At 37.9% G+C, this 15126-nt stretch overlaps 1 protein-coding gene across 1 annotated transcript; it reads right to left on the bottom strand.

Moving 5' to 3' along the window:
- Positions 1 to 6833: 6833 nt before the first annotated feature.
- On the bottom strand, positions 6834 to 9093 carry LOC147638547 (epoxide hydrolase 3-like). Its single transcript, XM_086798452.1, has 5 exons — positions 8912 to 9093; positions 8517 to 8728; positions 8158 to 8340; positions 7568 to 7791; positions 6834 to 7385 (listed from the first exon to the last, which is right to left on the bottom strand). The coding sequence occupies exons 1-5, from the start codon at positions 8979 to 8981 to the stop codon at positions 7094 to 7096; spliced, it is 981 nt and encodes a 326-aa protein (XP_086654578.1). The 5' UTR covers positions 8982 to 9093; the 3' UTR covers positions 6834 to 7093.
- Positions 9094 to 15126: the final 6033 nt, after the last annotated feature.

Raw genomic sequence — 15126 nt, 5'->3', positions numbered from 1 at the left:
ATTGAATCTAATTCCATGGACTCATCGTTGTTGAGGACCAGCAAGGCCAATCAAGCAAGATCAACCAAGATCACTCAGGGGCCTTTTCAATAGTTCCTAGCTCATAGTACCCAAAAATATAATCACATAAGAAAAATTCAGATGGACTCTCCGTTGAAGATTAGCAAGATCAACCAATAAATTCATATAAAAGAGCCATGGACTCATCCGTTGTTGAGGACCAGCAAGGCCAATCAAGCAGATCCATACCCGAGTTCAGAAAACAACTCTTACTCCTTATTCAATTTTCTTCCCCGACACACGCGTGGGTATCTTTAGCGACCCAGAGCCCGAGCACCGTATGGTTAGCACCCTCTATGATCCTTCGCAGGTCACCTAGCGCTTCACTCATAGGCCGCTTCCTTGGTCCCTCATCCACCGTACCGGAAGCTCACCATTTAAATCGAATCGAGGCTGGTCAAGACCTCGACCGCCTTGCTACACGAGACGTCCTCCATTGACTTTCCGTTAGCTATAGCAACTTTATCGCTTAGGTCTCTACGACCTCATTCACAAGATGGTCAAAATGCTTTCCCAACATTCTTGACATAAAATAGTCATTTAAAAACAGGTCGTAAATACAGTTTCTAACAAACTCTCTTCCCACATTGTTCCAAATCAATTCACTTTGTTCCACATCCAGTCATATCTCTTCCCATCCATTCTCATCCAGTCACATCATACTACATCTCATCACATCTATCCCCATAACATCACATTTATCCACATCACATCTCATCATATCCATTTACATCTATTCAGATCCTCATCACATCACGTCACATCCATCCTCATCACATCTCATCCATTCACATCTACCCCGATCCACATCACATCACATCACATCCATTCACATCACATCTTATCCATTCACATCTACCCCGATCCACATCACATCACATCACATCTCATCCATTCACATGTACCTAGATCCACATCACATCACATTCATCCACCTTACATCTCATACATACATTCACATTACATCACATCCATTTATATTCATTCAGATCCACATCTCATCACATCACATCACATCCATCTACATCTCACATCTCATCACATGACATTCACATCCATTTATATCTTATCATATCATATTCACATCACATTCACATCTCATCCATTCACATCTCATCACATCACGTTCACATCCATGTATATCTCATCATATCATATTCACATCACATCACATCCATTCACACCACATCCATTCCCATCTCATTACTTCACATTCACATCTCACCACATCCATTCAGATATCATCACATCACATTCACATCCATTCACATCTCATCACATCCATTCACATATCATCACATCCACTCACATCTCATCACATCCATTCATATCTCATCACACCCATTCACATCTCATCACAGCCATTCACATCCCATCACACCCATTCACATCCATCATATTCATTGCATCCACATCACATCACATACATTCCATCCACATCTATCCATATCACATCACATTCATTCCATCCATATCACATCACATTCATTCCATCCACATCACATCACATTCATTCCATCCATATCTCATCACATTTATTCCATCCACATCACATTCATCCACATCCATCCATTCATTCACATTCACATCTATCCACATCCATCCATTCATTCACATGCACAACTATCACTTCACAACTTAGTCTCATCCATTTACATCACATCACATATCATCACATCTCATCACTTTCATATCGACATCTATTTACATCACATCACATCTCATCCACATCTCATCACATCCACTCACATCTTATCACATTACATTCACATCTTATCACATTGCATTCACATCTTATCACTTTCATATCGACATCTATTTACATCACATCACATCTCATCCACTCACATCTCCTCACATCACATTCATATCCTATCACCTCACATTCACATCTTATCACATTGCATTCACATCTTATCATATCGCATTCACATCTCCTCTTATCACATTCACATCTCATCTAATCACATCGCATCCATTTGTATCCCATCATATTTATTTACATTCATTCAGCTCCACATCGCATCCATTTGTATCCCATCACATTCATTTACATTTATTCACCTCCACATCACATCTTATCACATCCACTTTTAGTACCATTTTCTACTTTCGATATCGATGGGACTTTTCTAAGTTTCTATTAATTGCTTGGCCTAGTTAAAGATACTTTTTCTCGATCCCATTGAATCTACGTATCAGAGGGTTATTGAAGGTTTAAAAAGGAAAAATAAACCTTATCAAAAATTGATTAGTTAAAACTCAAAAAGAGCATTTACATATTGTATTTTCATTCCTTAAGCTTCATTATTAATGAGAACTAAATCTAAACTTATGTTTACTCATTGGATCCTCGATCCTCCCAGGGATTCCAGATTCTCTTTTCTAAATAAGAATTATCCAAGTTTTCTTGATAGATATTTTCATATTCTTTCTCAAATTTCTCAAGTAAAATATATTCAATATTCTTCTTTTTGAGTAAAAGATTCATGGGATCTACAAAAATCAAATCTACCCATATTTTCCAATAAAATTAATAATGCTCAAAATTTGACTTTTGCTAAATACTCATAATTTGAATTATGCCAAAAATTCTTCTTTTACCATTTAATTACTTGGATCTCAAATATCATGGGAATTCCTCTTTTTGCATAAAAATAAATTTACCAAAAATTCTCTTTTACCATTTATCAATTAATTATGCATAATTACAAAAAAAATATTTCTCATGAATATGATGAAAATCATTCTTTTTGCATAGGATATCCAATCCTAGAATATGGTAGGAAGTCCTCTTTTAGCATTATGCATAAAAATAAGATATGTATTATTTTCTAAAAATTTTGCCATAGCTTTGCTGCTATTACTGATAATTCTCAAATTTTTCTCAAAGAATAAAAGCTTGTAATGAAAATATGATAGTAGTTCCTCTTTTATGCTTAAAATCAAACTAGGAATTTAAATCATAATTTTAACCATAAGTATGATTATCCCACTAGATTAAGATAATTTCAACATTCCTCTTTTTCCAAATTGTTACGATAATCCATTTCTCATTTAGAATGAATTAGAGTAGTTTTCAACTACTCATAAACAATCTAAAAGAATTTACCATTATTTTAATATCATAAAATCATGAAAATATCATTTTCTTAATCTCTAGCTTATCAAGCCTAGAGTTTAGCTTTGAATTAAGAGACTATCATTGAGAAGCATCCTTTTTCAAGGGATTTAGCCATAAAGATGGCTATTCTTTTAGAGAGAGAGATTTACTTAAAGAAAGCATTATAAAGAAGAATAAAGATTAACTTTCTCTTAATTAAACATTAAGACTTTAAGGGAAAGGTTGATTTGAATTAAAACAATCATTTAGAAAGCTTCTCAAGCTTGAGAGGGGTTGAGAAGAAGAAAGTTATTGAGAAAATTAGAAAAAACCATAAAATTTTGATTTTACCTCCAAGTTTGGCTTATTTCTCTAATTTTGTAGTGAAGCCGCTGACCAATCAATTGGTCCACCAAGAGGAGAAGAGCAACTCCAAGAGTTTTTGTAGAGAGAGAGAGCTCCAATCTCCCAAGAGAGAGGAAAATTTAAGGGATAATAGAAAATATGATTGTTTAATATAATACTGACATGGTATAGCTCTAATATGAAAATACAAAGGAATGAGGGTCTATTTATAGGTGAGGGAGGCCACTAATCAAGTCTAACTAGGTTCTAGAATCTTCCAGGTTCAATTTGACTCAATTTGGATAAGATTTGGACCAGTTTGGCTCCCTTTTTGATTTGGTTTGATCCAGGAGAGAGGAGAGGCAAAATAATCACTTTTTTTTGAATTAAAAACCCTTTCACACATGTGAAAAAGGAGCCCACCTCAAGAGTCCCCTTTTCCTTACCAAGGTGTCAAAAATGCATCATTATTCTAAAATATCTTTTTTTTATAGTAATATCTCATAATTTTTAACTAATAAACCTTGTACTCAGTCAACTCTTCATCTTATGTGAGCATTTACTCATTTTTGGATATTTTCTTTTATTCTTTTGTATTTATCTCATCCCAACATTTGGATTAATCCAATTGGCCCATTGGAACCTTAATTGGACCATAATCTAAAAATTTCTGAAAATGTAGACCCTTAGGCTAAGGTCCCTTATACACATTTTCAATTAATTCCTAATGCACATTGGAAAGTAGACCCTTAGGCTAAGGTCCCTTATACACATTTTCAATTAATTCCTAATGCACATTGGAAAGTTCATTTTGAACTTCTATTTTAGGGGAATCCATTTTAGACACTAGGAGGATTTTTATATCCAAAGATATCTCAATTTTGGATTATCTCTCTCTAGATATTTTCTCTCTTTAGGCCAAAACAAGGTAATATCGAACCAGAACAGAATTGAGTCTCAATTTAGGGATCCATCAGTCCAGTCCTGTGGGTTAGCCAACCGCCCAATCACTGTGGTAATGGGATCTAATTAAGAATTTGGTTAGGTTTTGTCCCGGGTACCAAGGAAAAGAGTTCCCAGGCCCCCTAGCCGGATATTCATGCAAACTTAAAACTAGTCACACCACTTACACACCCAATATGAAATTGTCTTTTTCTTAGCATCAGCTATCTTTAAAACAATCATTTAATGAAACCATTATGTCACTGATCACAATCCCCAAAATCTCCGATTGAATCCTTATTTCCAATCATTCCTTCATCGGTGTACCTATGGCATCATTGGAAACCAAAATGCTCACCACCTGTTCACTCAAGGGCCTTTTCGATAGTTCCTAGTTCATAGTAACCGGCAATATATTCACATATCAAAAGGGAATCTCCGTTGAAGATCAGCAAGATCAACCAACGGATCCATATAAAAGAGCCATGGACTCATCCGTTGATGAGGACCAGCAAGGTCAACCAACCAGATCCATGCCCAAATTCAAAAAACAACCCTTACTCCTTGTTCCAATATCTTCCCCGACGTACATGTGGGTATCTTCGGCGACCCAGAGCCCGAGCACCGTATGGTCAACACCCTCTAGGATCCTTCGCAAGTCACCTAGCGCTTCACTCATAGGCCACTTCCTTGGTCCCTCATCCACAGTACCGGAAGCTCACCATTTAAATTAAACCGAGGCTGGTCAAGACCTCGGCCGAGACCTTGCTACGCGAGACGTCCTCCGTTGACTCTCTGTCCCAGCAGTTGTAACTTTAACAGATAGGTCTCCACGACCTCATTCACAACAATGGTCAAAATGCTTCCCTAGCATTCTTGACATAAAACAGTCATTTAAAAATAGATTTCACATACAAATACAGTTCCAACAATATTTCCATCTTTTCTCATCACTCCACATCCTTTCACATTAGTCCCCATCTTTTCTCATCTTCCCACATTTTTTTTTCTTCATCGATCCCTATCACACATACTCATGAGAGAAAACCTCCTAAGAAAAGAAAAGTGTCCCAACCTATTATTATTTTACATCCACACATCACTACCATATAAATGGATGCACCTTAGTACACACAATACATAAATTTCATATTGGCATATTTGGGCTAAATAAAAAGTACAAATGGTCCGTTACACTCAATACATCAACCATGTGATTGAGTATCGTAACATTAATAAATGTAAGCTTCAATGATAATGTCAAATTGTATGGTTTTAAACATGGTTAATTTTCAAAGATTATTAGTAAAGATAATTAGGTGAAGGTGAAATCTTTATGAGGCACATGAAAAGTTATAGCCACAAGTTTTGTGTAATAGTGTGATATATGCAATGGAGTGCAAAAAGTGTATTAATGGACTGTGTGTGAGTGAATTCTCATGTATTAATGGACTATGTGAGTGAATTCTCACGTATTAATGAGCTATGTGTGAGTGAATTCTCAAACAAGCTTGTAGCTATGTATCACATGATTGATGAGTGCAAATTTGAGATGTGTGGTTTTCATGTATAACAATAAAATGTACACACAACATAGTTACGGGACTATACACATTAAGCATAGATGAAACAACTGATCTAGCAAACGAACATGGTGCATGATGAAGAGGGTAACCTGATTCGAAAATTACTTTACCACACCAAAAAAAAACACTACTAGGATCTTACATACTTCACTGCCTTAATATGCATAGACACATGGATCCAAAGCCCAAATGTGTGCAAGGTGCATCCAGTTTGTGATAGTCAGAGAAGAGAGAGAGAGAGAGAAAGACAGAGAGAGAGAGAAGAGAAGAGAAGAGAAGAGAAGAGCTGTATATAATGTATATATATATATACATTGTACATATATACATTGTATATATATATATATATATATGTATATATACATTGTATATATGAATATATACGTATGTGTGTGTGTGTGTGTGTGTGTGTGTGTGTGTGTGTGTGTGTCGATACATATATGTGTGTGTGTATATGTATGTGTGTGTATATATGTATGTATATATATATGTGTATATCGATACATATATGTGTGTGTATATATATATGTGTGCGTATATATGTATATATATGTGCATGTATGTGTGTGTGTGTGCGTGTGTCTTCTTTCTTCTATGTGATCTTTATGTGTGTGTGTGTGTATCAAGTTTGACGACCGTGAGTATGTACACAAAGATGAGAGAGGTTAGGTCAAAGGAGGAGGAGGAAGTATAACCCCTCCGGTGGGTCTAGGTGTCTCTTAGATCTGTTATAAAGGAAGAGTTTCAAGAAGCTACCACACGGCAATAATTTGGAGGTTGAGGAAGCAATTTGGAGGTTAGAGAAGGAGTAGGTTCCTTTTACTCTAGGAATTTGAGAGGTATCAAGCTGAAAATTTTAGACATGCGAAGCACGGGTCACAGCTCACGCATCAGTTTTCCATAAAAGCTATGGAAAAGGGAAGTTCTTATCAAGCAATTCCTCTAAGAAAAAGTAGAGCTGAGTCAAAGAGATCAAGTTTCACCCACCATTAAAACAACCGCTTTTGGGTCCTCTCTACACTTCCAGCGACATAGTGCCATGCCATGCCATCATGAGTCATGCCTCTTGAGGCTGAGAGTCTGTAGTACCACCACATGCACTGCCAAAACCCTTGAAAAATCCAAGGACATGATCATTCACTACCGCTGGTTTTTCTTCATGCAAGAAGTGCTGGACACCTTCGAGCACAATAATATCCTTGAGATTGGGCACATCGGCTCCCATCCCACCTCCATGTATGTATTCTTTAGCACCAGGAAAACCATACACAATATCTTTGTCTCCTACAATGAACAGTGTTGGTACTGTCACCTTGCTACCTGTCCATGGAGCCGTGAGTTCCCAGGACCTGCAAGTACACATCACACTCCTCAATATCAGCGTACGTTAACACCTAACCTTCCTTGGTGTGAAACAGTACTCTATATTTAAATACAGTATGAGAGGTGGCGTCTCCTATATGCACAGATTATAACAATACAAACACAACGTCACTTATTATGATTCACAACAAGTGTGTGCGGCTCTTACAGGTCCAACGCCCTGTAGTAATTGAGGGGAGGAGTGAATCCGGTTTTCTTGAATGCAGTGACATAGAATGCAACATCATCCTCTGATATCCAGTCTGGAAGAGGCAGCTCCTCAGTACTTCCGTCCCAAAGCTCCAAGTTTTGAGACAGTGGAGAGCAAAACGTTTTCTTGAAAAACAGCTCGAAGGACATTCTTGCGATCATTGCCTCTACTTTTCCTGGCTCCTGGGACAGTAGCGACCAAATTTATGACCAAGGAACTAATATACATCAATGGGATTAAACCCTAGTTTAAAAAATAATTACTTACAGATGCGTCCAGTGGTACAAAAAGCAACACTAGATGTTAAACCCACCAAGATGGAACATTGCTTTTTTTAAAAGGTTTTACTTAGGCTGCCAAAAATGAACCTATCTTCGCATACTTATCCGTCTTGTTACAACTCACACCTTGTGTGAGGAGAAAGGCATTCTATTCTAGTAGGTATCAGGGTTCAAATTCACACCCGCAGCTTGGGCGGCAAAGGCCCCATGATGAGCTTCAATTGTTAACTCTTACTTTCAAGCTAATAAACAAACAAACAGCTGTACCTGAAATTTGCACATATAATGTTCTTCTCCATACGTGGACCTTAAATTTTGCACAAGGCTGCCAGCAGGGTGCCGTGGAAGGAAATGGACACCAAGACTGGCAAGTGCAATAACTCTATCAGGGCGGAATAAGCATAGGTACCAGCCAATTATAGCACCCCAATCATGGGCAACCACAAATGCCTGCAATAAAATAATGAAGCATGTTGGAAGATTTCCCAAAGCCTACGACGTAAACCCATGCTACTGTCAAAACTTCACGTATTCAGCTTCTCGATCCCAAGTACTAACATTTTTGGTGCATAATACATAATATGGGCATGCATGTCAACAAAGGGCCTTGGTTGCTTCTTCCATACCTTTTGGACTTGCAAGAAGTCGAGCAGGCCAATCAAATCACCCACGATGTGCAAAAAAGTGTATTTTTCCACACCTTCTGGGGCATGAGTATCACCATAACCACGCAAATCTGGAGCTATGGCATGATATCCTGCTCTGGCAAACGCACGCATCTGCTTGCGCCATGAGTACCAGCACTCAGGAAAACCATGAAGGAATAGCACCACTGGACCTGCACACGACAAATTCCACTAAAATGAATGCCACTCAAATTCTTGCCGGAGAGATGGAGCACGTCCATTCCCAGACGTCATGAGCAGCCAGGATGTGGAGATCTAGACAGCTAGATTTAGTCATCAGTACCCATGTTTAGGCTTCTAATTGATGAATGACAGATCAGATGGAATATACAAACCTGAGCCCATTTCTGCGATGTGCATGGTGATGCCGTTGGTGGTGATGGTTCGATGGCTCACACCCTCCATGGTGGTGATGTATTAGCAGCAGCTGCAGTTGAAACAGCCTACAAATTGTACTGCTGTAGGAGAAGCTTGTGAGTGTGCAGGAAATACCGATGTAGGTTTAGTGTAGTTTAATTAGAGGTACGTGTAGTTTGAAGGTTTCAAGATTCTTGGGTGACAATTCCCGTGTCTAGGAAAGATATATTATTATTTTTTGATATATATTATTAGAGGTACTACATGTAATTTGAAGGTTTCAAGATTCTTGGGTGACAATTCCCGTGTCTAGGAAAGATATATTGTTATTTTTTGATATATGTATTTATCGAAATGCTTTACAACTTATCATCATTACATCACCTAACTCATCGTTCAAGCCCTATTTAGTAAACGGCATATCAGATCCCATCTTTCATTCTCAAATACAAAAGAAGATTTTTCCCAAGATATCTGAAATCCAAGCTAGATGCTGGCTTCAACCATGGCCGCTAATTGAATTGAAGCTCATGTAAGCTCACCAATTTAAGGCAAATAAATAAAGAGCCTTGGTCGCATGGGAACAACGAGAACCAGCCTTGAGAGTAGAGAGCGAGGTTAAAAGGTAGATACGTAGCCGGTCGCATGCTGCACCGTCATCCCCCGAACCCTGCTTTAAGGAAATAGCCAATCAAAACGTTACAAATTTAATGGGTTACGGGCTTTCTCAAGAAGCAGGTTGTAGGCTGTGTCTGCTTGTGGCTCCCAAGAAGCAGGTAAGGCTGTCAATGCCCTGATCACAATGTGAGTGTGAGTCTTCCGCTTCTTTGTCTTCTTGTGCAACTGATATATATCTTTTCTAAGTTCTTCATATAAAAGCCATTTCCTTGGAAAGAAAAAAAAAAGGTGAGGGTGTACGTTGCTGCAATAATTTTAGACATATGAGACGATGGAAGGAAAAATAATCTTTAAAGATTAAAGCTCAAGAAATGACAAACATACTTTGTAAAGAGTTTGTAAAGAGATGAGAGACATGTTATGGGTCTCCAATTCCCCAAGTCCTATTGCCAATGAGCACTTGCAGACTGCCTTTTCTTGTTTTAAAGCAGGGGTTAAGGTGTGGGCAGACCTTTGTGACTCTTCTGGCATGTTAAACATAGACCAAATAAGAAATAAGTTTAACTTACAGCGTGGCTGTGTTGATCTAATTGTTCTAAGATGCAATGAATTGAATGTTATCATTCCTCATGTGGGCAAATGTGATTATAAGGAGTTTGCAAAAGCTCTTAGATGGGGATCTTCCAAGAGCTTTCACAAACTCCCAAATCCACATACTGCAATCAATTTGGAGTTTAAACTTAACAAAAGGTGGGCTTTGAACTGGAACAAGCATCAATGGTCATTTCGTTTCAAAATTATTTGGGCCTTTGCCCAAGAAAGGAAGCACGCAATTTTGGTTTGGCTCACTGTTCACAAAGCAATTTGGACGCAGGAGAGAGCTCTGAAGTTGGGCTATGGGAATGGTCTATGCCCTCGCAAATGTGGAGACCGTTTCCAATCTATTTTACACATGCCCTCACACTGAACAGTTCCTGAAGTGCTTAATGATGCCTTCGGGAAGACTAGAAACTTCCCGGAAAGAAGTTCTGTTAGGGGAATGTCGACAGTTAGACCCCCTAATCTGGCAGTCTCTCAGATGTCTCCTGTTGTGGCATGTCTGGAAACAAAGAAATGAAGCCCTCTTTGGCATTAAAACTAATCACAACTTCTTTCTATTTATTGACAGCATTCTCAAGCTGACAAAGCAAGTCCAACCTAGAGGTGAAAGTTCGGAAGCTGGTCGCTGGCAGGATCAACCGTGGAGAGAAAGTGGAGGAAAGTGCTGAATTCTTCTAACTCCAACACTAGGGCAAGCATGTGTCAAGGCCTGGAAAAGGAATGCTTCAACAGGCTTCATTATGGTTGTCATCTGGCTTAGTTCACTGAATAAACCAGAGGGGGGACACACGGTGGAGCACACCTTTTCATACATGTCCTTTGCTTTGTATATAGGTGGTTCATCCCCAGTCATGGTTCTATGCTATTATTTTTTTTGATATATATTATTAGAGGTACATGTAATTTGAAGGTTTCAAGATTCTTGGGTGATAATTCCCGTGTTTAGGAAAGATATATTATTATTTTTTGATATATGTATTTATCGAAATTCTTTACAACTTATCATCATTACATCACCTAACTCATGGTTCAAGCCCTATTTAGTAAACGGCATATCAGATCCCATCTCTCATTCTCAAATACAAAAGAAGATTTTTCCCAAGATATCTGAAATCCAAGCTAGATGTTGGCTTCAACCATGGCCGCTAAATCCTTCCAAATCTGTGTTTGTTTGTATCCTTCCAAATCTCGAAGATTTGATCCCATTCAACACTGTCTTTGGCCCTATCAATGACACTTTCATTAGATCACCAAGAGTCTTAATTGTCCAACATTAGCCCTATCAAACAATGACACTCTCATCAGATCATCTAGAGTTTTAATTGGCCCTATTCAATGACACTCTCATTAGATCATTGAGAGTCTTATAAATTGTTAGCCTCGTTCGTATTACATCCTTTATCATATTCCCCCTCTCACATACCATCGTGCTAGCTCGGATAACAAGAAACATTTGCCATAATTTCAACATGTTGGGAAAGCTATCATGCCAATCCCTCATCTTGCAAAAGGATCCCCACGCATCTTGCATAGTAAATCCCTCATCTTGAAAAAGATTGATCCCCATGCATCTTTCATAGTTAATCCCTCACAATTTAAATACAAAGTGTTAGCAAACACTACAACAAACAAAGAGTAGAGCCACGTGAAGAGTCGTGAAAATTTCAAAGGATCTAAAAATGGAAATAAAAACATTCATGTGGCTATATGCGCAACTACCAGGCACGCGGCTATAGCCACGCAAATAACCACGCTTATAGTCGGGCTTACAGTAGCACTTATAGCTGCGCACATGGCGCAGCTATATCCGCTTACTGTCTGAAAACAAACAGGGATAGAATGGGTGGGATATGTGGGGACATGTCAGAATGGGTGAGATATGTGGGGACACATGTCCCCACATATGTCACCCATTCTATCCCCATTTTTTTTAATCACATAATTTAAACTTTTTTTAAGACAACACTTTAAAACATTAAAAAAACACATGAAACACATAAACATTTTACAAAACAACAATGTCATAGTTTTTATTACTTACAAATTATATACAAAGTTACAAAATACATAAAGTGTTGACATCCCAAAAACGAATAAAGATGAAGGAACTAATTAAATTAATTCATTGTGGTGCATCTTCATCTTCATCTTTGCTCGCATCTTCATCACATACACCACCACCTTTATCATCAATGTCACTTTTAGCATCCTTTTCTTCCTGCGTTAAATAGTGTTACAATGCAAATATGTTATCCACAACAAGCAAAACAAGTTGGGTGATAATAAAAAATCAAGTTTAGAGTCTCACCAAGTTGCCATGCCGAGCTTGTTGGATATTTGTTTTAGTGTGACGACTCCACGGCTTTTGAGTCACTCCCAAGTGTCCTCTTTGTTGTGGTGCTTGCGGTACCTATTCTCCCCAACGTTGGGGGCCAATCTGTTAACCTTTCCTACATCAAATTTCAACATGCATGAGATATGAAAATCATGACGACACATGAAGTAAACTTAGTGAAAAATGACAAAGAAAAAACTTACAAATCGTGCAAGCTAGCCTACCTTTCCTCCAAATCCATACTTCATCATACCATACTTCAGCAGCAAATGACTCGTGTGCATCACCTTTTGTTAAGGGTGTTGAGTACCGTCCCTTGTTTCCTTCTTCGCCTTCTTCCAATCCTTAATGGTGTAGTTAGCAGGCATTTATTTTTCCTCTTTCGTGTACCTCCTTGCACGAGACCTCCTATTATTAAGGATCTTTATAATACAATTTATTGCCTAGTGAAGGCGTATTTGTATGTTTGGTTGACTAAATGACTGAAGGTATAATAAACCCTCCGTCCCCGTGTCATCCATATAAGGCCCGCCCTCCTCATCTAGGGTATAGTAAATCATCCCACCCTCCCCAGAGCACATCGCTTGTCATCCATAGGCGAAGGTGACCGTGCACCTCTCCCAAAGCATTCACACGCACCCACCTCCCCCACTACTTGTTCATCGACAGCTATGAGAAGCGCTCAAGCTATCCAGACAAAAATTGTTCTATGGAAAAGAATCAACGGCTGTGCCTCTCAAATGAGGGAAAAAGCGTTGGTCTCTATGATCCAAGTACAATCTTTTCCCTGATCTAACTATGGGACTTACGGGTTCAGTCAGATCAGTTCAGTTAGTTAAGGCTTTTGACTACGTACATACATACATACATATATATATATATATATATATATACACACACACACACACATATGTGTGTGTATATATGTACATATGTGTGTACATGTGCATATATAGCTCTTCTTTTCTCTCTCTCTCTCTCTCTTCTCTGGCTATCACAAACTGGATGCACCTTGCACACATTTGGGCTTTGGATCCATGTGTCTATGCATATTAAGGCAGTGAAGTATGTAAGATCCTAGTAGTGTTTTTTTTTTGTGTGGTAAAGTAATTTTCGAATCAGATTACCCTCTTCATCATGCACCATGTTCATTTGCTAGATCAGTTGTTTCATCTATGCTTAATGTGTATAGTCCCGTAACTATGTTGTGTGTACATTTTATTGTTATACATGAGAACCGCACATCTCAAATTTACACCCATCAATCATGTGATACATAGCTACAAGCTTGTTTGAGAATTCGCTCACACATAGCTCATTAATACATGAGAATTCACTCACATAGTCCATTAATACATGAGAATTCACTCACACATAGTCCATTAATACACTTTTTGCACTCCATTGCATATATCACACTATTACACAAAACTTGTGGCTATACCTTTTCATGTGCCTCATAAAGATTTCACCTTCACCTAATTATCTTTACTAATAATCTTTGAAAATTAACCATGTTTAAAACCATACAATTTGACATTATCATTGAAGCTTACATTTATTAATGTTACGATACTCAATCACATGGTTGATATATTGAGTGTAACGGACCATTTGTACTTTTTATTTAGCCTAAATATGCCAATATGAAATTTAGCCTAAATATGCCAATATGAAATTTAGCCTAAATATGCCAATATGAAATTTATGTATTGAGCGTAAGGTGCATCCATTTATATGGTAGTGATGTGTGGATGTAAAGTAATAATAGGTTGGGACACTTTTCCTTTCTTAGGAGGTTTTCTCTCCTGAGCATGTGTACACACTCTTATGAGGGAGTGTGTAAGTGACCTTATCATGTCACTTCACTTTTACTTCATTCATTCTCATCAATCTATTTTGAGTGTTGTAGTTCTTTGTACATTTTCTTGCTTGTTGCATCTGTGTGTGTGTGTGTGTGTTGTTATCTTTATCTTCACTCCTCCAACAATTGGTATTAGAGTAGGTTCTCTTGGCTCTCCCCTCTATTGCTTGCTCTCATTATTACCTCCTCGAGCTGCTTGTCTTAGATTAAGCTTTTCTTAGGTGGAGAAAGGATACCCTATAGTGTCCTATCAATAAAGTGTTATTAACTTTGTTAATAGAACACTGACATCTTTCGAGCTATTTCGATTATATTTCAAGGCTCATTTGCATAGGGTTTCTCTACAGATCAGGAAGAGTGTCGATTTGAACTATCTTTACTTGATTTTAGGTTTTCTATAGTGTAGTATCATAAATTTGGTGTGGAGACATTGTGTGCATATGCCATGATTGTTATAGGGCTGTCATCATTGCTTCTCCATCTTCATAGACATCACATGTTTGAGCTAATCATCTTCATTAGCATGGTCATTATTTTCATGCTACTTTTGTATTCTAGCCACTAACATTTCTATGCTCTATGCTCTACACTGTCATTTTTCATACACTTTGCATTCTAGCTAGTAACATTTTTACACTCTAGAATCTCCCATTTTTCATACACTACAAGTCTCATCAATGATTTGTTGGCAGCCATCTTGATTGCATTGCAGGTTGTTGGGATATTTACATTTCGTCACAAATCCATTATTTTTGGGTTGAAATGGTAAGCAATAA

This window comes from Cibotium barometz, chromosome 5 (assembly GCF_041138505.1).
Source record: "Cibotium barometz isolate CiBa-2024 chromosome 5, ASM4113850v1, whole genome shotgun sequence".
Taxonomy (NCBI): domain Eukaryota; kingdom Viridiplantae; phylum Streptophyta; class Polypodiopsida; order Cyatheales; family Cibotiaceae; genus Cibotium; species Cibotium barometz.
The sequence above is the reverse complement of the archived record's forward strand: the minus strand, read 5'-3'. Positions and strand labels throughout refer to the sequence as shown.